This window comes from Zonotrichia leucophrys, chromosome 6 (assembly GCF_028769735.1).
Source record: "Zonotrichia leucophrys gambelii isolate GWCS_2022_RI chromosome 6, RI_Zleu_2.0, whole genome shotgun sequence".
Lineage (NCBI taxonomy): Eukaryota > Metazoa > Chordata > Aves > Passeriformes > Passerellidae > Zonotrichia > Zonotrichia leucophrys.
Window position 1 is genome coordinate 25,521,297 of NC_088176.1, and position 20,724 is coordinate 25,542,020.

The 20,724-nt window shown below is 39.0% G+C and overlaps 1 protein-coding gene across 7 annotated transcripts in view; it reads left to right on the top strand.

Annotated features, from left to right (window-relative positions):
• The window catches only part of NRG3 (neuregulin 3), a 501,669-nt gene that overhangs the window by 394,914 nt on the left and 86,031 nt on the right, over nucleotides 1–20,724 (top strand). For all 7 annotated transcript variants that reach the window (XM_064717135.1, XM_064717136.1, XM_064717133.1 and 4 more), the window contains one exon: nucleotides 3,353–3,426. In XM_064717135.1, coding sequence (XP_064573205.1) covers nucleotides 3,353–3,426 — 74 coding nt within the window. The remainder of the gene's footprint in view (nucleotides 1–3,352; nucleotides 3,427–20,724) is intronic.

The following is a 20,724-nucleotide window of genomic DNA, read 5'->3' on the forward strand; positions in this document are numbered from 1 at the left end:
ACTTATCAGTTAGGGATATGCTGTTTGCAAGCATTTCAGCAGCGCAGAGTAGCTTTACCTGTGCTTGTCTTTTCATACCGTGTAGTCAGAAGGATTTAGCTAATTCCATTCATACAGCACAATCCTGATGATATTTTTGGTCTAGAGCCTAGACAGACACACTCATTTAGGTGAAAATCTGAATGCAAAAAGAGAATTCCTTTTTTTCCCTATTTACTCTGCAAAGAGGCTGCAATTAACACAATTTTTAGACCCCTTGGCCATGGTGTGCACTTGAAGAGGAGCTGTTGCTGGTGCTGGAATGGATCTTAGGCTGTCCTCTCCAGCCTTTGCTGCAGGGGTCCCACATGCACATCAGTGCTTTTGCTTCACTACAGGCAATACCTTATCCACGTTATTTTTCTTTTCTATTTTTCCTTTTTTTTTTTTTTAATGGCATCTCTAATAAACATTAGTTTGTCTTGGAATTGAGTGATCATTTCTGAAACCATGAGCTGCACCTAAGCATTTCTCAAGATTTGTCTGGTAACTCATGGCTTTTTTGATGCATCCATAAATATGTATTTGATCATTCACACTGCATATGGCAATATTGAGTGACCTCATTTGGACTTTGCTGAACTGCTGTGTGTGTCACCACAGTGCTGCTTTCGTAGGGTTTTCTGCAGTGGGTTGTTGTGCTTTCTTACCTAGAGGTGTGATACCAATGAGCAGCATGTGTGCATATCACATCTGCCTATTTAGGACACATGGTAGATGATTTAGCTGAGATTATGGGATGCCACATGATCAACTGTTATCATATTGTAGCATTATAACTGTCAAATGTATATTCTGCAAGGCTTAAGGGCTTAATGTGCAAAAGTATGAACTCGGGTGTCATAATGGCAGAGCAATTATTGCTGTTATTTTCTTTCAGAGATTTAAAAAAGAATTTGTTAAGGGAAGTAAAAGACTTAATTTTTATCTTTGCTGAAAAACTTAATGCAGTTTAAAAAACCAAGCTATATTTGGCCATCAAATTCTAGAATAACTGAGGCTGAAAAAGCCCTCTAGGATCAGTAGGTCCAACTGTTAACCCAAATCCATGTCTAAACCCTGTCCCTCAGCACCACATCTACACAGGTGTGGTGTGGGATACCTCCAGGCATGCTGACTCCATCACTTCCCATGGCAGCCTGTTCCAATGCCTGACCACAGATTCAGTAAAGAATTTTTTCCTGATACCCAATCTAACCCTTCCCTGGTGCAGTTTGAGGCTATTCCCTCTCATCCTGGCACTTCTTACCTGGGAGAAGAGACCAACCCCACCTCACTGCACCCTCCTTTCAGGGGCCTGTAGAGAGCAGTAAGGCCCCTCCTGAGCCTCCTTTTCTCTGGCTAAACCTCCCCAGTTCCCTCAGCACTCCTCCTTTGTGCTCCACTCCCTTCACCAGCTCAGTTGCCCTTGTCTGGACTCGCTCCAGCACCTGAATGTCCCTCTTGTATTGAGGGACAGAGAACTGGACACAGCATTCAAGGTGCAGTCTCACCATAATAGGTATTATCTGAGTGTGAGGTTATGGTGTTTCATTAAAAGATGGTCCTTTGGAGTATCATCCACCTCTGTACTAAATTTTGAAAGAAACACATTCCCTTTGTGGCATGTTTGTCAGAGGTACAGGTAAGTGAAAACGTCCACGCACTCCGATGAGCTCTTGGCACAGCTCTTCCAGGAGATACCACTCTGTCACTCTCTCCCCACATGCTTGTATGACCAACAGTTTAGCATAGAGGGTTTTAAGTCTGTAATATGGGATTTATAAACGGGGCAGGTGCAAATGTGTGTCAAAAAGTGAATAGAAAATGCTCCTAGAAAGGCAAGAATCCCCACCAGGGCAGGTTGTACTTAAGCTTTGGTATGAGGTCTGCCAGCTCCTCTCAAGACTGTGAAGAAGGGTTTCTTTTTGATGTGAGGCAGCTTCTGATGTTTCTTAATCAGAGGCAGAAGATGCATATGTCAGTACCTGAGTACGTGCGGGCTTCAGTTTTTCTGACTAGTGGACAGTTTTAATTAATTGAACATTTTTTCATTGACCGATAGCTTATGGCCGCTGTCATGGGATCTGAATGAAACAAAACCTGAACAGCTTTTTCAAGTCAGTTATTTTATAGATAGGCAAGTACTGGGAGGAAGCTGATCTCCAAAGCAGTACCTCATATCCATCAGGGGGAAAGGCCAAAAGGGAAGTTTTCAAATATTATATGTATGGGGGTTTTAAATCTTTCTCTTACTGCAGATTTTTACTACATTTTTGGGTCTGATGGGAACATATTTTACATATTTTCTCACAAATGTTCTTCCTAATCCCTGAGTCAATGCTGTTGAGATGTACTTCTCATTGAACCATTAATTTATAAAACCAAAAGCGTATTAAAAGGCAACTTTTAGAGGAGGCCTGAGTACAAACATTGTGAAGGAACAGATAGCTTCTTCTCCTGACATTATCACATCATTCAAGCTGCAGTTGTCAACCCTAATGAAAGCTGGTGATGCTGATTTGAGCATATTGCTTATGTGATGTGCAAGAGCTTTGGGAGATAAGGAATCCCTGGTGCTATCATTTATAATTAAAGTGTCCATCACTTTCCTCTGAAAAACTGCTTGACGAATAAATAATTAAAGATCTGATTCTGATACACTTAGTTGAAATGAGACTTCTGAGAACAGTTCAAAAGCAGCAAATGGAATTTCTTCAAAGTAAGGCTTCAAGATAAATAATAGTATTACAATCTCAGTCAAAGCCAGTTCTTGTTTGTTGAGGCAGGAGGGTATTCTGGTTTATGTGCTTTAAAATCTAATCTCCCAGGCATCTTAAACTTCCTGCTTGCAAACAATGCCTGGTGATGTCTATCTAAGCACAGTATAAACTGGTATTAAAATTAATGGCTAGCTAACTGTTCCCTGCTTTTTCAGACAGCCAAAGAGAAGTTGTCTGTCTCATGTTTTGTGCAGCATGGAAGCTTTATAAAGTGCTATGTTACCTGAAGGGTTTATTTTACTTGTAGCTATGCATACTTTATACTGGTTTTTTCTTTCGTTGTTTCACTGAATTGATGTATAAAGGAATGGTTGTGCTAGAACACTGTTTGTTTTCGTAGTTTCTAAAATAATCGAAAGGTTTGAGGGGAAATTTTTTGAAACACAAATTATTTTACCTGCTTCCACTGTGTTCCAGTAATAACCATGCTCCCATTAGAGTGCAAATAACTTGCATACTGTGGAGCTGTGTTGGCAGGGTTGGTTTGGTGCCTTGAGATTAACCTTTCACTGCCGCATGCGTATGTTTGTCATTTATCCCCTTTTCCTCAGGTGCAAAGAGGGCTACCAAGGAGTCCGCTGTGACCAATTTTTGCCGAAAACCGACTCAATCTTGTCAGATCCAAGTACGTCAAATGTTTTTCTTCTATTTCCAATCCATGCTGGAGGCTGCTCTTGCCGTGTGAGATGACCCTTTGCCTGTAGTCAGACAGTCCCTGCTGGGGGCCACTGCAGATGTGTGTCACAAGCAGGGATGCTCTTGCTGGTAGGGTGAAACCACGTCATCCAGTCTCTGTTCTTGTGAAACATGTGCTGCTCCAGCAGGGCACGTGGTTTCTTATGGTTTGGAATAATACTGTCCCTGCTTAGAGCCAAAGTATTTGTGTTTCTCTGCTTTTGACTCAACAACAAGTAAAATTACATAATCTAAAAGGAAGCCCGGTATAGAGTGCAAAGTGGTTCCTTCAAAAGGAAATAAATGCGCACTGTGCGGCACCGAAGAGATTATAATCTCCTTAGAAGCAGTTTATATCAGTTTACATGGAAATTAATTATTTTTCACTTGACAAGTGATTTGTTGTCTATTTACCTAAATAATAAATATGTACTTTCAGATAGTACTGTGGAGACAAAGTAACTTTCTACATGTCAGAATAACATCTGCAAATATCTTCTCTTACTCCACTGTTTCCCTTTCCAAATTCTCTTGACTAAGAGAACTATGCCAAAAATATTACCCAAGATTAATTTTTTGAAGGTGAAGCCAATTAATTATGTTTATCTTACATTTTTAAATGAAGTGACGTACAACAAAGGGTCATATCCAATCTCTTGGTTTTGTTCACATACCTGGAAACTGTAGCATATTAAGTCGTCTGGTTTTGAGTACTCTTTAAAATTAGATTTTAATTGGTTTGGTTTGGTTTTTTTGTTTTTTGAAGACCAATGCTTGGGGTTTTTTTAGTCTTTGTGTTTTTTAATTTATTTTCTTGTGCTTTTCCATGTGAAAACCTGTTTCCAAAGGCACCTGTTGCTTTGTAGTTCTCTGTGTTGTGTACCTCCCATTTTGGCTTGCTTTGTGTTTGGTTTATTTTCTCCTTAGCTTGACCTTTAATGGTAAAGTGCAGAGCTTGTAGTGAACAGGCAGATTTTACCTCAGCCAAGTTGTATGTGCATGTGTCAGTACAGAAGCTGTGTATATGTCAAGGAAAAAGATAGTTTGTATTCTAGAAGTGTGGGAATGGACTGTTGATGAACAACAGTTCTGTCTGACCTGGTTTTCACAGGGGACTCTGGCTTTACTCTCTCAAGAGTAGAGGTTAAATCTGTGCAGATCCAGCACAAAGCACCAAAAAGCTCCCAGATTAGGCTGCATCTAACAAGACCAAAAGCCCCACAGTGTTTATCTGGTGCAGACAGTATTTTTGTTTCTTTCTTTGTGTTGGTTGTGCAGATTTGCTTCTCTTCAGTAGGAGATGCTTACTCCAGTTGGGTTCTAGCTAGGTTGTTTCCAGAGCATTTTTCAGCCACATGATAGTGAGGCTAAGTGCTGCTGAAACAGCCTTTTTATACCTTCTGAAAACAAAAACTGCTTTTTTTTATTTTGTTGAGATTTTCTTTCAAAATGGTATTAGTTAGAGTATGTAAGGAGGAGGGGCTTTGGCTTGACATTGTCATGGGTCTACTGGACACACCTGTGGCCCAAAAGGAGCCTCTCTTCTGGAATGAATGAAGAAGGTTAACATGACTTAGGTATGTTTCTAGTCAGTTTTTAAATTTAACTTATATTTGAGCCTTGTCTGTTTTCAAAAGAGGAAAAGACAGGTCCAGTTCAGGTCCATTTCTGTGTTCTGGCATAATGTGATATATCTCAGTGTTCTAAGGATGTTGAGCCTGGAAGGAAGATAATTGAACTTTCTGCTGCAGCTGGACAGTGACAACATCTCGTTCAGGAGTTTAATCAGTTATCTTCCTTCTGGTGAGAGGAAAAAAAAGTAATATCATGCTGATAAGTAGCACTCAGTAGCAGAAGTGTTTGTTATTTGCATAACCTGAGGAGTGTAAAAACTATTTGACACAGTAGTCAAGCACAGTATTATCATCTTCAAAGGCTCTGGGTTTGCACTGCCAAAACTTAGGTTTGTGGTTGAATGTGTTTGGATTAGAAAGAGAATGGCTGAAGGGTGAATTTGGAGGTGGCTTCAGAAAGAAGCAATTTTTTAAATGCAATACTAAATTTGTGAAAGCTGGAAAATGCAATGAGGGCTCTTTAGTCTGGGCTGCACGGAGCCAGCACTGGCTGGTGTCAGTCAAGCTTTATGAACAACTCCAGCACATGGAGTTTCGTGGGATTGCTTAGGGTGTTCCTGGTGGTGAATGTGCTGTTGATGACACATCTGCTAACATTCAGCTTATATGAAGTTTGCATGCATGAAGTACTGAAGCAATGTTTTTGTCTTAGCTTGCCTGTGATACCACAGGTTGTATTTTCAGAATAAACCCTTGTCGTGACTGGAAAGTGAATCTGTACCAGTCACTTGATAAATAGCAACAATTTTGCTGTAAAGTTGTTATTTACATATATGGGCCAAAGCATCTTGATTTTTTTTGGTTGTTGTTTTTTCAATAGCCTGCTAAAACAAACCAAGGTTGTTCAGTGTAGCTACTATCTGCATTCATTTGCATAGTGGAAAATAGTGTGTTATGGCCCTGCAATACTTTTAACACCAGCTTCTTGCCTCATTCTAGATGTGTGTTAGGCAGGTCTTGACTTTGCATCACAGATATTAATACAAATTATGTATTACTTAATATGGATTAATGCATGCTAGATCACATCCATGCAGTTTAATTCAAGTAACTGATGAAGGTATTTAAGATTCTGTTTTCAGGAAACACTTTTTGAAACTACTAGATGGTGTTTCGGAGCTCCTGAATTGGCATCCATGGTTTCTCGTAGTCAGATTTGCCACCTGCTACCTTCCTTCAGCTCAAAGATAGGATCAAACTCCTAAGAAAAAAAAAAATTAAAAGACACACAGACCAATGTCAAAACACTCCAGGCACAGGCTCTGTGACTGGACCTTTAGGTGTCACAGATGTAACAGTTTCCACTTCCCTTAATATCTCTATTCTTGACAAGATTTTCTGGCTATAAGAGAAAGTTATTAAAAAAGAATCCAAAACAATCCAAACATAAGTAGTTTGAGAAGTTTGGTAATCTTGGAGTAAGAGAGAAACTTGCCTAAACTATGAGAGCCTCAGACATGTGGGAACCTAACAAAATAATAATGTCACCAACAGGGGAAAAGGCTGCATGGCAAAGCCACCCAGGCTCACAGGCTCAGTTTGAGGAGGAAATCTGTCAGCCATGCTAACAGTGTGCAGGAGAAGTCCCTGAACTCTCTCTCAGTCATCTTATCCATTATATGGAGGAAATAATAATGGGACAAAAAGAACAGAAACAGCAGCCACATGCTGGAAGGAAATTATATTTAGAATATTACTTCAGCTTTCTTTGTCTGGGCTACCTCCTCTGTAAATACAGCTAACAGCAATGGTAGAACACTTCTATTTTCAGCATTTTTTTTAAGTACAACCTTAATACAATTTTAGGCACAAGAAATTTTTCTGTAGTCCTGTGTGTATCTGTAGGGTTGGGAACTTACTTATGACAGAAATTGTAGAATTTTACTCCTGTACTGTCATTTATAGTGTTCTGGAGTAGACCTGCCTAGCCCAATGAGTCCTGAAAGTTAAGTTGTATGTAGGCTGCAGATATTTCTTTTAATCTGCTTTTTTACTGAGGCAAAGTAAAACCTTTAGAGCTTTGACTGTTCTGTGGGCATATTCCAAAGTGGGGAATAAGACATTGAAAATGAGTTTATCACCTTACCTCATTTTACCAAATTGCTCCTTTTCACCTATAAGTATTTTGTTCTTAGCATTGAAAGCTACTTTTCTATGCAAATTGTGTATTTCAATTTTATTAATTTTTTTCTTCATCACTTTAACATTCCCATCTGTCCCATTTGACTCAGAAGCTTGAGTAAAGAAGGATCCTCTATTAAATATTGGGCATGTTATCCAATCCTTCTGCAGAATAAATCCATTATTTCCTAGAAGAATAAAAGTGGGCTGGAAAGCTTATAGGTTGCCAGGCCATGTTCCTGCTGTTGCATCAACCCCATCACATAATTTCTTCTGTAATCTGATCATACTTCACTCATAACCTGTGTGAACCAGCCACCAGAAACAGGGTTTGTTTGGCATCCCTGCTCTGAGAATTTCAAGAATTTTCAGCTTTCAGACAAAACTTAAAGCAAAATGTGTCAATTTTTTGTGTTTTGCTAAAATGCTTCGTTTCGACTTTGATTTTTTTTTTCTCTTGGTTTTCATGTTGTTATGTTTGAGCTTTGTTAAACTGGCTTTTTCAAATGTCAAAAGTCTTCTTCCCACTGAGTGAGCTGTAGCCTGTGGTCTTACAGCACTTTAACCTGTGACAACATGGCGCACATGTTTCTCTTTGAATCTCATCAAAGAGAAACCTGCAAGTGTCATATCTGGAACCTGCAGCTGCTCATTCTTAGATTACTGTAGCGAAGGATCAAACTCCCTCTTCTGGAAGACTGGGACTGTAAATAAGAAAAACAACTATAGCTAGGTTACAAATGAAAAAATGTCTTTCCAAAAATGTATTAAAAACCCTAAGACCGCCCACTAATGTTCTCAAAAAAAAAAAGCTCCCCAAAAAAATCTTAGGCATTTCATTTTATTTTTTATTCTGCCTATCTAGTTTTGTATATGTGAGATCATAGGATAATTTAGGTTGAAGAAGTGTGGAGAACTCAGGAAGTTCAGCCTCCTGCTTTAAGCAGACATGGCTTTGAAGTCTGTGCTACTGCACTGGACATCACAAAGGTTTTTTGCAAAGGGACTCTTATCAAATAGAGGATAAGGAACATCAACATTGTGAAATATCTCTAAAATATATTTTCAAATAATTAGAATACATAAAATGAAACTTGTGCTCCTCATTGAATGACTGATTTTCTAGGGTCTGAGTAATTCTTTTGTTAAATATACTTAACCTTTCTGAATTTGTCAGAGTTCCTTCTGAATTTGCTTTTTTTTCTCCTATTTTGATTTCTAGAAGGTATAGGAGAAAATAAGATTTTGCTGTTGGAAGGACTTCAAAGGTTGCATGGAAATAGGGGCAGATAGGAGTGGGAGACTAACCAGAGGTGGATATATCTGAGTTTTGTGGAGGACAAGTCCTTCTTAAACAGATTTAACATGGGACTGACTTAATCCCAGAAAGAACTTTTGAAATCTAGATCTAAGTCTAAATTTTGTGCCTTAACTTAGTCTTAAAAAGAAAAGTTTTAAGTCCTCTGCATTAATTATTTCATCTTTTCAAGATTTTTTTATTCAGAAAAAGCATATGAAGGGAGAGGTTGTAGACCAAGCTTCTTTTATAGTGGCTGTCATTTTATGCTGTTTTATCAAACTAATGGCAGAATGCCACACCACCAGTGTGTTCACAAAAAACATTAACTGTCTAGGATGTTAATCTTTTACAAAAATTAAATAATCAATAGGTGGTTTTCCATTGGCTTGTGAAATTAGGTTTAGAGAACGAAAGACGTGGTGACTACAGTCAGGGGAAATCCCCCAAAATGACAAGTCAGCAGAAGATCTGTTAGCCTCCATCAAGTGGATCTGATTTTTCTCTCAACTGCAGTCTCTTCATAAAGGTGTGCAGCCGGAGTTCCTCCAGTTCAAATGCATCACAAATTAACTTGGATGAGTCCTGATGCATTAATGGATTGAAAGGAAGGAATTGCCTTAATTGAAATAGTAATAAAGAAGAAAAGCAACACAATCTCTCCAGAAGTTTCAATAAGTTTAACTGTAGGTGAGAAAAAAATGCCTCAAATGAGAGACAGGCTGAGGAATATGAAACATCAGAAAGGTAAAATAAGAAAAGATATCCCTGAGGCAATGAGGGACATGTTTTTCCTCTTCTTTGATCATCAGGCACGTAAAGACCTTGGGATATGATCAATAAAAGATGATGTGTTTTCAAGTCTGAGTTGTATGGAAGCTGTAAAATTTGACTTTCTGTGATTTGTTTTGATTTGTTTTGTTGCTGGCTTTGTTTTCTTTTCCTTAAAATAATGACTTAGGCTTTATTCTGCAGAGCTGGAATGGAATGTTCCAAACTAGAAGTGCGACATTAACAAAGGTTCAGTAAAAGTGTTCACCAGTGATAACTGGAAACGTGAATGTGTTCGTTATCAGAGTGTCCTGAAACATTAAAGTCAAAGAGAGATTAATTGAAGTCACAGATTTGCCACTAATGCCATGGGCAAAGAAAATCAGTGGCAGTTTTGATAATGTTATTTCTTACAATCCTAAATGCAAAATTTAAATTCGTAGGAAGCACCTATAATATTTTATTCTATGGATAAGCTAACAGTGGCTTGTCCAGAATGTGCAGTATAGATGTTTTTGAGTAATTTTTTTAAATTTCTTGTTTTCTCTGTCAGTACTGCAAAATAGATTTTCAAAATCAGAAGGATATTGGAAATCGTCATTTTTCTAATGAGGGAGGGAGAGTACTTTGAGTTCGTCTTCTAAATTTGTGTTGCTCTTCTGAGGTCAAAACAGAAAAAAAAGTCCATTCATGTGAGTGCTGTTGCCAAATATGAAGCTGAATTGCTTTCATTATTTTTTATGCAATAACAGAGGTGGTTTTTCCCTGCTTTCTTTGAATCGCCGGTCCTTTTAGAAAAAAAAACAAACCGGCAGTGGGTTTGCACAACTGCTCACAACACCTTCTGGCTTTCTTTCTGGAAATATTAGTAAGGGGGCTACAATTTATTTCCATTTCATATTTCAGTTTTAAATTGCATGTCAGCATTTACTATATTCATATGGATCTTTATTTAGGAATTATCTCAAATAACATTAAAATAAAAAGTCATACAGGTTTATTTGGAAAAATAGAAAAATTCAATCTGAATTAGACCAAAATTCTTATATTAGTTTTAAAGAAGCATTAGTTCCTCATTCTTCTCTGTTCATCTCTTCTCCTGGAAGACAAGAATGTCTTGGCATCTCGTTACTCAGCATTGGTTTTTTTTCAAACTTGTAATTTACAGTTTTCAATTATGTCTGGTTTTGCCATGGCCTTTACACTATAGATGGTCTTCTGGAATTCAGTTTGTGCAGGCTGCATCTTTGTAGACATTCTTACTAAGCATCTGGAATCAGGCAAATGCAGTATCTTTGATAGCAGGGAAAAAAAACCTCTGAACAAACCTCAAAACCAGTTGTTTCCTTCTTCTTCAAAAATTGCATGTGGTTGGAAGGATAATAATGAAATGGAACAAGTCATTTTATATGGAGTCAGTACAAATCCCAAGGAAGAAAGAAAATGGGATCTCTAGCAATACAAATCCCAACCAACAAGAAGTTTTCATCAGCATGTCTTTCTGTAAACCATGGTTGCTATAAACCAAAAAGGAAACGAAAGCCACCTCATGCAGGGCAGTTTGAAGGCCGCCTTTCCAAAATGCCATTCGTCTGTGAAATGTGGGACTTGTGTCTGCTTAAAGAATTTCTAGGTCTTTGTGTAGTGGTTTTTGCAGGTGTATTTCAGGTTAGGGTGTCTCAGCCAGGGCTCGTTTCCCAGAGCCCAGCGGATGGCTGTGCAGGGAGGGTGCAGTGTATGCAGTGTTACACAGGGACCGCGGCTGGGAATCGCCGCCAGCCAGGAGCATCCCGGGGCTGCCGTGAGAGGCAGTGCAGCTCCCCCAAAACAGGCACCTTCTGAAACAGCCACTCCTCCCGTCCCTCTTGCAAACACATTGGGATTTCCCAAATCTGCTGCTGGCCATTCCGTGGCTGTGCAAGTGCAAATATGGTTGAAGTCTATGTTCTGTGACACCCTGGAAGCCCCTTATTTCACCTGTTACCCTCAGTCGCTAACTTTTCTGACTTGTGTGCTCCTTACTGACAACATATTATTGTTGGTGTCAATCTCCCATGGACTTTTGGAAGGGCTTCCCTGATTTTGGCTGGATGGATAAGGTGCAGTCAATCACTGACTTGTCCAATCATATTTTTGGACCTCCTAGGAGAAAAATTCAGCGTTGTAGTGATCATAGTTCATGCTCAGGGAGAAAAGAGTAAGGAAAGATGGGCCATCATGAAATGACGTATAGGAGAATTGCACAAAACATGATTGTAACTTAGCTGAAAACATTCATTTTTTTGGGCTCTTGTCTTTGTAAATTAGCTGCTCAGTTGTCCAAGAGGATCTTATTTAGCAGTACTATTTCACTTTACTTCATGGTTGAGTTCTTCATGGTTGCATGAGATGGCATAGTATAAGTTTCTTTAAGATGCCCTTGCCCAGTGCAGGAGCTAGTAAGTACACATTGAGAAAAGAGATGGATTTCTCTTATTGGCAGTTAATGCTGTCTTTGAATGTATCTGTATTAAATCTAATCTGAATTGTTTTGCCATCTCCTATGAGTGGTTCTGCATTAAATGATCCTAGTAAAAAATGTAGTAGGGTGGAGACAGGTGCTGTGGGGTTACATATATTGTTATCTGTCCAGAGTACAGTTTTGTGGCTGTAAGTAGTGAACAGCAGGAAGACGAATTCTGCACTGCACAAGCACAAAGCTGGGAATCAGTCCAATGCACACTCACTGCCTTGAGAGTAAAAACATTAAGAGGCTCATATGTGAGAGCTAAAATTTCTTCCAAGAGCATTTCTGCTGAGTGTTCTGATCATCTTTTCAAAATGAATACCTCAGAAGAGCCTCTGTGCTCCTAGCTGATCTTCGCTCTTTGCATTAAGTCCTTACTCCACTACAAGGCTGCTCATTAAGGCAAGTATTGTTGTTAGACTTTTCACTTGGCTTAGAGCTTCTATCAGTGTTGATTCAGCTAATTTGAACAATCTCTGCTCGTGAAGGAAAATCAGGAATAAGTATTACTCAAAGTTAAAGTAGTGAGTGCTCTGTGTTGCTGTGAAGACCAGATTCTGTGAGAGCAATGTGTATGTACATACCTGCCTACAAGAATGGCAATCTTACTGAAAACATTATAGGTCAGTATTACTACGAGTTTGATTACCACATCAAAGTTATAATCTTTTGCTAAGAATAAAAACAGTACTGGGACTCCTGAAGGCATTTTCAGGCTCATTTCTTAGGCCTAACATAAAAATTTAGCAACAGGGAACAGCCACTTCTGGTTAAAACTTGACTGTGCAAACCCAGCAATTTATGTAATTAGTATTTCCTGGATTAGAAAGATCAAAAGATAGAATCTTGATCTCTCTGGGACTGGTAAATGTTTGTTAATGAATCCTTCAAGATGGCATTGTCCTCACATGACTTCTATGGCATGTATGATTGCTTTTTCTATTGGGTTTTGTATTGACCATTAGGGAGTCAAAATTGCCAGCCATGAACATATGTATTCATACTTTTCAGTGATAAATTTGCTCATGGCAGGAATTTCTTAAAGACAAACCAGCTCAGTATTGTCCTGGGAGCAAACCAAAGAGCAGACTGGAAGAGGCAGTTCTTGATGAGGCTATGTTTGCAGGACCAGATTCACTTCCAGCCATTTCAGTGAGCAACCTGCTCTCAGGGGTCCTGGCTCTTTGTTCTCACTGCAGGTTCCTGTTTGCTCTAGAGGAAAAAGTGCAATTGTTTGCTGTCATCAACAGTCAGAAGTTAATAAGGGGCCTGGGAGACAGAAAGCTCTTATCTTTGGTGACTCCTGCACACAGCCTGAGTAACAGGTTTGACAGTCCAGCTCTGGATGGTCATCCCAAGAAACAGTACTGAAACACAGAACAAGGAACAGCAAAGTCCATTGCCTGTCTGCAGGTAATTCTGCTTTTTGATCTTGTCTTCTCCAACCTCTTGAACACCTCAGCTGATTTAGCAAGAGAAGATTTGGGTGTATTACATATGCTGCTAGAACACCAGATTGTTTGGTTTTTTAATCTTTTACCTTCTATCCTGACATATCTACTGTATGTCCCTGCCCATTTGTGAGGGGCTTTTTCCTTCAGCATCTGAATTATATTTCTGTTAGTGAGTTGTCTCTCTCTGCCAGTCTTTGCTACCACTCAGTATTTGCCATGTGCTTTTCTGCGATTCCTTCCCACACTGTCATTGCACGTGGCCTTTACTCCCTCTCTGACACCAAGATTTGACTCCTCTGTTTCCAGTCTTCCAGATGAATGTCTTAATCACAAACAGCTTTTCACGGCCTGCCTGCTCTGTCTCATTTAGGCTTCCCTTTCGTCCTTATCTAAAATGTTTACTTTTTTGTTCCATAATGGAATAAAAAAATATAATTTGCAGTTTAATTTAGTATCCTAAATGTTTACAATGAACAGATGTCCACATTTCATTTTGTTTCCAAAGGAGTTGGCTCCAATTATCTCTGAAGATACAGTGAGAGGTTAATACCTAATGCTTATCAGGAGAAAATATCCACTGTGTGGGCTGCTTGTGAAAAGCAGCATCTAAATTTAACTTGGATTCTTGTTTTGTTTGCTTTTAGTAAAACTGATTTTTTTTTTGAAAAAAAGGTTGCATTTTCAATACAGACTGGTTTTATGTGTCTCGACAGTGCTTTTATTGTGAAAGCTTTTTCAGGTTCAGAAGGAACCTTATCTGGTACAGGAAAAAAAGCCCAGAATTATCAGAGAACAGAATACTTGTCCATGACAGGTGAAAGACAGGTTCAAGTCCTTGACCTGATTTTGCTCTCTTGCAGGTGAATGCCTAGATCACAGCACAGAAAAAGGGAGTGGGTCAGTCAGTGTCTTTTTTTGGGTTGGTGGTTGTAGATTTTTTTTTCCCCTTGGTTTTAGCCTTTTTCTGCTATTTCCCAGCCAGCTGTAGTGGTGAATTGGTAAACTTGAAATTTCTACTGTAGTGAAAAGTGTATTTTTGCAGTATAGCCCTACCCTAGACAGAGCACAACACAGAATTTTGCTGTAATGCTCATCTATATTATAGAAGATGCTAGAGTTTACAAAATGTTAATATACTGACTTAGGTCTAAATCTAGAAAAAAAATACTGATGGGTATAGTTTCTCAGATAAATACTAAGATAGTGAGCAGCTTTGAAGCATCCAGCTGAATTTTTTGCTTTAACTTGTGTTTTACATCATAAATTTGCTGTTTTCTTGATACTGAGGTGACCTAGTGCGTTTTAACTCTGGGTTTAATGAGTCCTTCTGAAAAGGCTTTTTCTAGAAGCTGAGCAGCTCTGATGTGGGAGCCTGGCTCCTGCTGCTGGAGGAGCTGTCCCCGAATGGCTCCATCTGCATCTGGCAGACAATGCAGTGCACTGATGGAGGCAGTGTCCTTTTGAAGGAGCTTGCTGGTCTGTGGAGATGAGAAGTTGTAAATATAAATATGTATATATGTTAATATATAAAAGCAGGAGGTATTTTTGTTTCTGTGAAGACTTTGTGTTCCAGTCTGATCTAGCAGTCTTTCACAGTTTGGTCTCCTATTAATGCTGTGTTAATTTACTGTCTTTATCAGTCTCCATGTCTTAAGCAACCCTTGTGGTCAGGATTTGTTTAGCGTTCCATAAATATTTGAAGATTTTAAATGCCTTTAAAGCCTTAAAATACAATTGGTACACTTCTGGAGAAGAGATTACTTATTTCAGAAGAAACTGGGTTAAGCCCTATGTGTAGATGTCCAGACAATTGCAAGTAAAAATGCTGCTCACCAATGCCATTCTCAGTAATTTATTATTCATTTTATTGGCATTGGAAACATGGTGACTAAAGCCTGGGGAAAAGGGAGCTCAGGAGAGGCCTTAACACTCTACAACTCCCTGAATGGAGGCTGTAGGGGTGGGCTTGGTCTCTTCTTCCAAGTAACAACACAAGAGGAAACAGCCTCGGTTGTGGCAGGGGAGGTTTAGGCTGGGTTTAGGTTGGTTCTTCACCAGAAGGGTGGTCAGGCTGTCCAGGGAATGATGGAGTCACCATCCCTGGAGGTATCAAAAAGACGTCTGGAGGTGGCACTTGGGGACACGGTGTAGCAGTATTGGGTTATTGACAGTTTTGGGTTGATGGTTGGGCTCAATCTTGGAGGTCTTTTCCAAATGAAGCAATTTGGTGCCTGTGTGGTTCTGAGGGGCAATGTTACTGTGTGAGTTTGCAAGCAGAGATGACAAGTTGGGCCCCGTTGGGGTGGTGATAAGGACACTTCCTTAGGGTGTCAACAACTATAATGGTTGTTGATAAATATAGAGATGCATCTGCTTGGGGAGATCATGACCCATTTCAGTCGGTTCTTGCTTTATGAGCTTTCTGTGCCTTTGGAGGTACATTCAGGGTAACCTATTTCTCCCTCCAGGACTTCTGCTTTCCTGAGTCCTGTGTTAGTCAGAAAGCTCTTACCAGAAGTTGTTGTGAAAGCAGGAGAGGCTCTGCCTGATTTTTCATACCACCCTGCATATGTATGAATAAAGATAACTTTAACTTTCCTATGTAGAAAATGGGCAAGATGTATTTTCCTGCTCTGTCAGAGACTAATTAGAATATGGCAAATGAAGAAAAAGCCAAATTTCGATGTTATAAGGTGATGTCGTAGAGAAGATAAGTCTTCTAACTATTTAGGAAGCTCCAGTAAGACAACCTGAAGAAGACTCAAAGTCGTAGCTGCTCAATGTCTGTGTCTGCTCCTTAGTACAGGGAAATTATTCAGTATCTGCTAGGGCAGATCTGCACTGAGAGCAGGGACATCAACCCTGCTGTGTTGGCAAAACATCACAAATCCTGAAATGCTCAGCTGAACTCAGTGACTTGGAAGCATCACGAAGCTGACTGCTGGAATTCAGCACGTATGAAAATGAAATTTTTTTCCTATTTCTTTTTTATTTTTTAACCATAAGAGAAAACTAAAAAAGAAAAGGAAGATGGCAAGAAAAGTTGTGTATATATATATATATATATATATATATATATATATATATATATATATATATATTTAGTCTTGGGCTTGGTTGAGCTAGACCTTGCTTAGCTTATTAATTTGGGACACTTTAGGTATATCTCAAGTGAATGAAATAATGCAACATTAGCAATCTGTCTCTTGGGTCAATAGTGTTCAGTACTTAGAAAATCTTTCTAAAATTCAGCAGAATTTTGATAGTTAATCCCTTATTCTTATGTCACACAAAATCCAGACCTTTCTATGCTTCCCTGCTGCACAGCATCTTCAAGATGGCCAAGGTGGATGAGATTTTTAAAAAAGTGCTTTTGTGAGAGTTTTCTCATTGCTCCTGTTGTTTTAAAGTTTTTTTCTATGTACTATCCAATTAGTTTTTGCTCAAGTGAAGAGACTTGCTAAAATGAATGCTAACGAGTCTTTGCTTGCCCAGAATAAGACCTCAAAGTCTCCTGTATGTTTTAGCTTTCCAGCTGAGTTTGTCCTGAAAATGAAAATTCCTGAAGCTTAAAGTCAGAATGGATTTACTAAGATGAGAATGAGACTTACTCAAACCTTAAAATAAAAATTACTCATGTGTAGAAGGGTCAAAAATAAAAAGGTATTAAAAGAGGCTTTCTCTTCCCTGCCTTCCAGTCATGACCCTAAATCAAGTGGTTTGGAACAACCAGGCTGAGTTCTTCCCATTTTGATCTTTTATATAAAAATGTTCCTTCTTATGTGCTGACATAAACCAAAATTTTTAGTAGTCACAGCTCATCTTTACAGCGTGCTTTACCTTCAACAACCCTTCATTGGCTGACAAGTTGCCTGTCAGAGCTTCAATCTTTAGAATTACTCCACTAAAAAAAACCACTCCAGAGATTCTCCAGTTTGATTAATCTGAGTAACATCTACACATTTTTCACTGATAAAATGTGTCTACTTTGCTTAATGAAAATTGGTCAGTTTTAGGGAGAAAACCTAATGTGTATAACTTGGAATCCTTTGCCAACATCTACATGTGCTGAAAACCACTTAAAGTTGATTGCCAGGGGAGAATTTGAATAAATTTGTTTTAAGGGATAGGAAGTGCACATTGAAAATTTATGGCATGTACCTTCTGTTCTAGCTGCTGTGGGCTTTTGCTGTTTCTCTGCAGTCAGTGTCTCATTACAGCACAGTCCTGTCCTCAGCCCAAAATACAGGAAGAACAATATGAACGTGATTCACACCTATAATATCCTTCAGGGCCTGCAGATATTGGAGCTGACAAATAGTTTGGAGAGCAGGATGGCAGATGGCCTGTCTGAGCAGAAGAAAGAGCAGCAGCAAAGGAACTATTATTGCCAAGAGTGATAGTAAAGTTTAAAAAGTAGTAAATGGAGCTATGTACCAGGCATTAGCTAAGAGATTCTTCAGTTGTGTGGTCAGAGAACAAATTAATACTACTGCCTAACCACATCTTATTTTATTCTTTAAACAAAATCCCTTACCAGCAGATTATATGTGGTAGGAGTAGATAAATATTTCAGCAGTACAGGATTGGCTCAAAAACACCTCAAATCCAAGTCGGGGAACACAAGACAAGCATTACGTTTTAAGATGAGTTTTGTGGGGGTTTAATTGTGTAAGACAGTGGAGCAGCAGGGGTGGAAGGCCAGGAGGAGCAGGAGGAAAGTCATTCTCAGTGTGATGGATGTGAGCAAACTCGGTGTTCAGGTCTGCTGTGCTGTTGCTGCCTTGGGCTCAGGGTCAGGGTCCGGCTCTGGGGTCAGGCACATTGCTGAGCAGGGACCTGGGGATGCTCTGAGGCTGCTCAGTGTCTTAAACTGCTGGCCATAAAAAGCTAGAGGGGAAAGAAAAGTTGGAATAGACACAGCTGCTTGATCAATGCCCTGGAATGTTAATCCCTAGGTGATGACCACAGGGTGCCCTGATTTATATCTGCTTTTCCCTAGGGCATGGTAAATTCAAAATGCCATTTACTGCCAGAGTTGTTAATGAGAGCTGTGTTCAGACAAGGCTGGCTTCTGGTACAGATTTTCAATCAAGAATTCAATTCAGAGCTCTCCTCTGTACCATTATTTTTATTTCAGCAGTTTTGATTGATAAAGACTAAAAAGCAATTGCATGAAGTTGTCAGGTTTGAGTGGGACTGCTTTGGTCATTCATTTTGTTCATGACAAAAAAGGCATACACAGAGGGGTTTTCCTTTGGGCAGAGTGTGGTATTTACACTGTAAAAATGAGATGTCAGAATAAGTGAAGTGACTGGGAAGCAGCAGTGTGTGCATCCTGCAGCAGTGACTCTGTAAAAGAACTGAGGATGTTTTATGTTTAGAGTGGGATGTGCTGAGATTCTGACATTGATACATATCTGTTTTTTTGTTGTTACACAAGCTGACTGACACAGGAGCTGCTTTTTTATTGATAGCAATTCACAAGAATGACTATTCCTTTCTGCTTTAGCACATGTTGGCTTTGAAAACAAATTGTGTGGCATGCTTTGGTCAAGGAGAAAAGTACTGCATTATCCATGTCAGTACTGGGAAATACATAATGTATTTTTCTGAAGAAGTTGGTCTGGCTGAGGAATTGTATTTTACATTTATCTGTAGACTTGAATCTGTTGTCCAGCAGTTTGATTGACTGATGCAGCTGCTGTTTGATATGCATCCAAATGTACTCTTTTATTTTGCACTTGTGTTATTATCCATAAATCTCTCAAGCTTTAGGTACTAGCAGCTGCACCAGTATTTGAATGTAAAATAATGTGTCTTCTCTGTAAGAATGCAAAATCTCTGACACAAAAGTAAAAAGTAAATAGAAAGTGCAAAATTATTAGAGGAGTTTTGGCAAATCTTTCGATATTTAATAATATGTAGGCTCCTATATGTCATAAGTAATTTTTTAAATTATACTTGTACTGTATGAAAATTAACTTCTTAATACCTCTGAAATGCCCAGAAATAGATTAATGCTGCTGTAGATTTTCATAGATAGTTTTAGGGCTGGGAGGTCTTTCTTTCTCTTTTGTATCCCAAGTGATATTTTTAGTGTTTGCCTTGGTTTGAATATCTGAGTAGTGGGTAGGAAATCTGAGAACAAACTCTGGACTGGGAAGCTGGTAATGGACAGGAGGTAGGATGAAAACTGCTTGGTGAGATAGCAGCTGTTTGTATCTGATTCCCTGTGCAGCTCCTGCTTGGCACAAGGAGAGGCACTGTTACTGGGAGATTTTACAGATCTGCTCAGGGCTGTGCAAGAACATTTGACCCCCAAAACAATACAGAATTTTCCTGGAATCTGTCTTTAAATTACATATGTGCATTGAGACTGAGTGCAGATCCTGCAAATGGGACAGAGTCCAGAACTCAACCAACCCTATACAGAAATTCTGCTTCCATGAGACTTCTTTCCTATCAAACCTATATGGTAGCTACTTTTTGGCCATTTTCAGAGTAGGCAATCTGGAAAATAAACTTCTATCTTTCATATGGCAGGGTAACTTACAAGCTTTTCCTAGTTTGAGTATACCAGGAAAATTAGGAGACTGAGAAATGAGCACAGCAGAGAAAATGAGGGCTGTCAGTGTATAAATCTAAGTGTTGCTGCAAAGACCTGGATATGGATATGGAGTGTCCCATAAATTAGATGCTTATTGCTAATTGCAACTGACAGTACTTTTAAATTACTATACCAGTTTCCTGACTGTATTATATGAGTTTTAATCCAGCAATTTCTGATTGAACTGATTAATTTTGTGCTGCCAAATATATTTTACGAAGTTTTAATTTGCTTGCAAGAAATTTATTTCATATGGGGCTGTATGACTTTTCAAGATCATTTCTGCAGTTTGTGTGTGCTGTGCTGTCCTGTGGCTGAATGAGGAAATTCCCAAGCAAATTGGAAGTTATGTAGGTCAGGTTGTGGAAGCAGTTTAGCTGCAGCAGCACAGAGCTCAGCAAAAGCCAATTAATTTGCCTGCTGAATAAATACTGGTATGCCTGCCCCTCTCCCTAAAGAAGCAAAGCAATTTTGTCCATCTTCCACCCTCACAGGTGGAACTCTCACAGGTCCCTTTTCAACATAATTTGCATGTATTATTCACAGCCCAGCTTCTTTACAGCCTGTCTTTATTGTATTATTCTGATCTGGTTTGGGTGTGTTAGAAATCCAATGGCAAAAACACAAAGTTCAAGGTTAAGAGGGTGCTTTGGCCCATGAGAATATCTTCAAAAGTAAATAAAGAATAAATCTAGAGCATAATGAACCTGCAGAACTTTTATCACCATAAAATCACTTCAGGAAAAGAACTGGGTTGCTGTCTTCTATAAACTTCTCTGTGAGTGTGTTAAATTTCCCTAATAAGCTTTTTTCATTATTGTCTAATTAACTAAAGTGTTCCGTTCTCTTATTGCC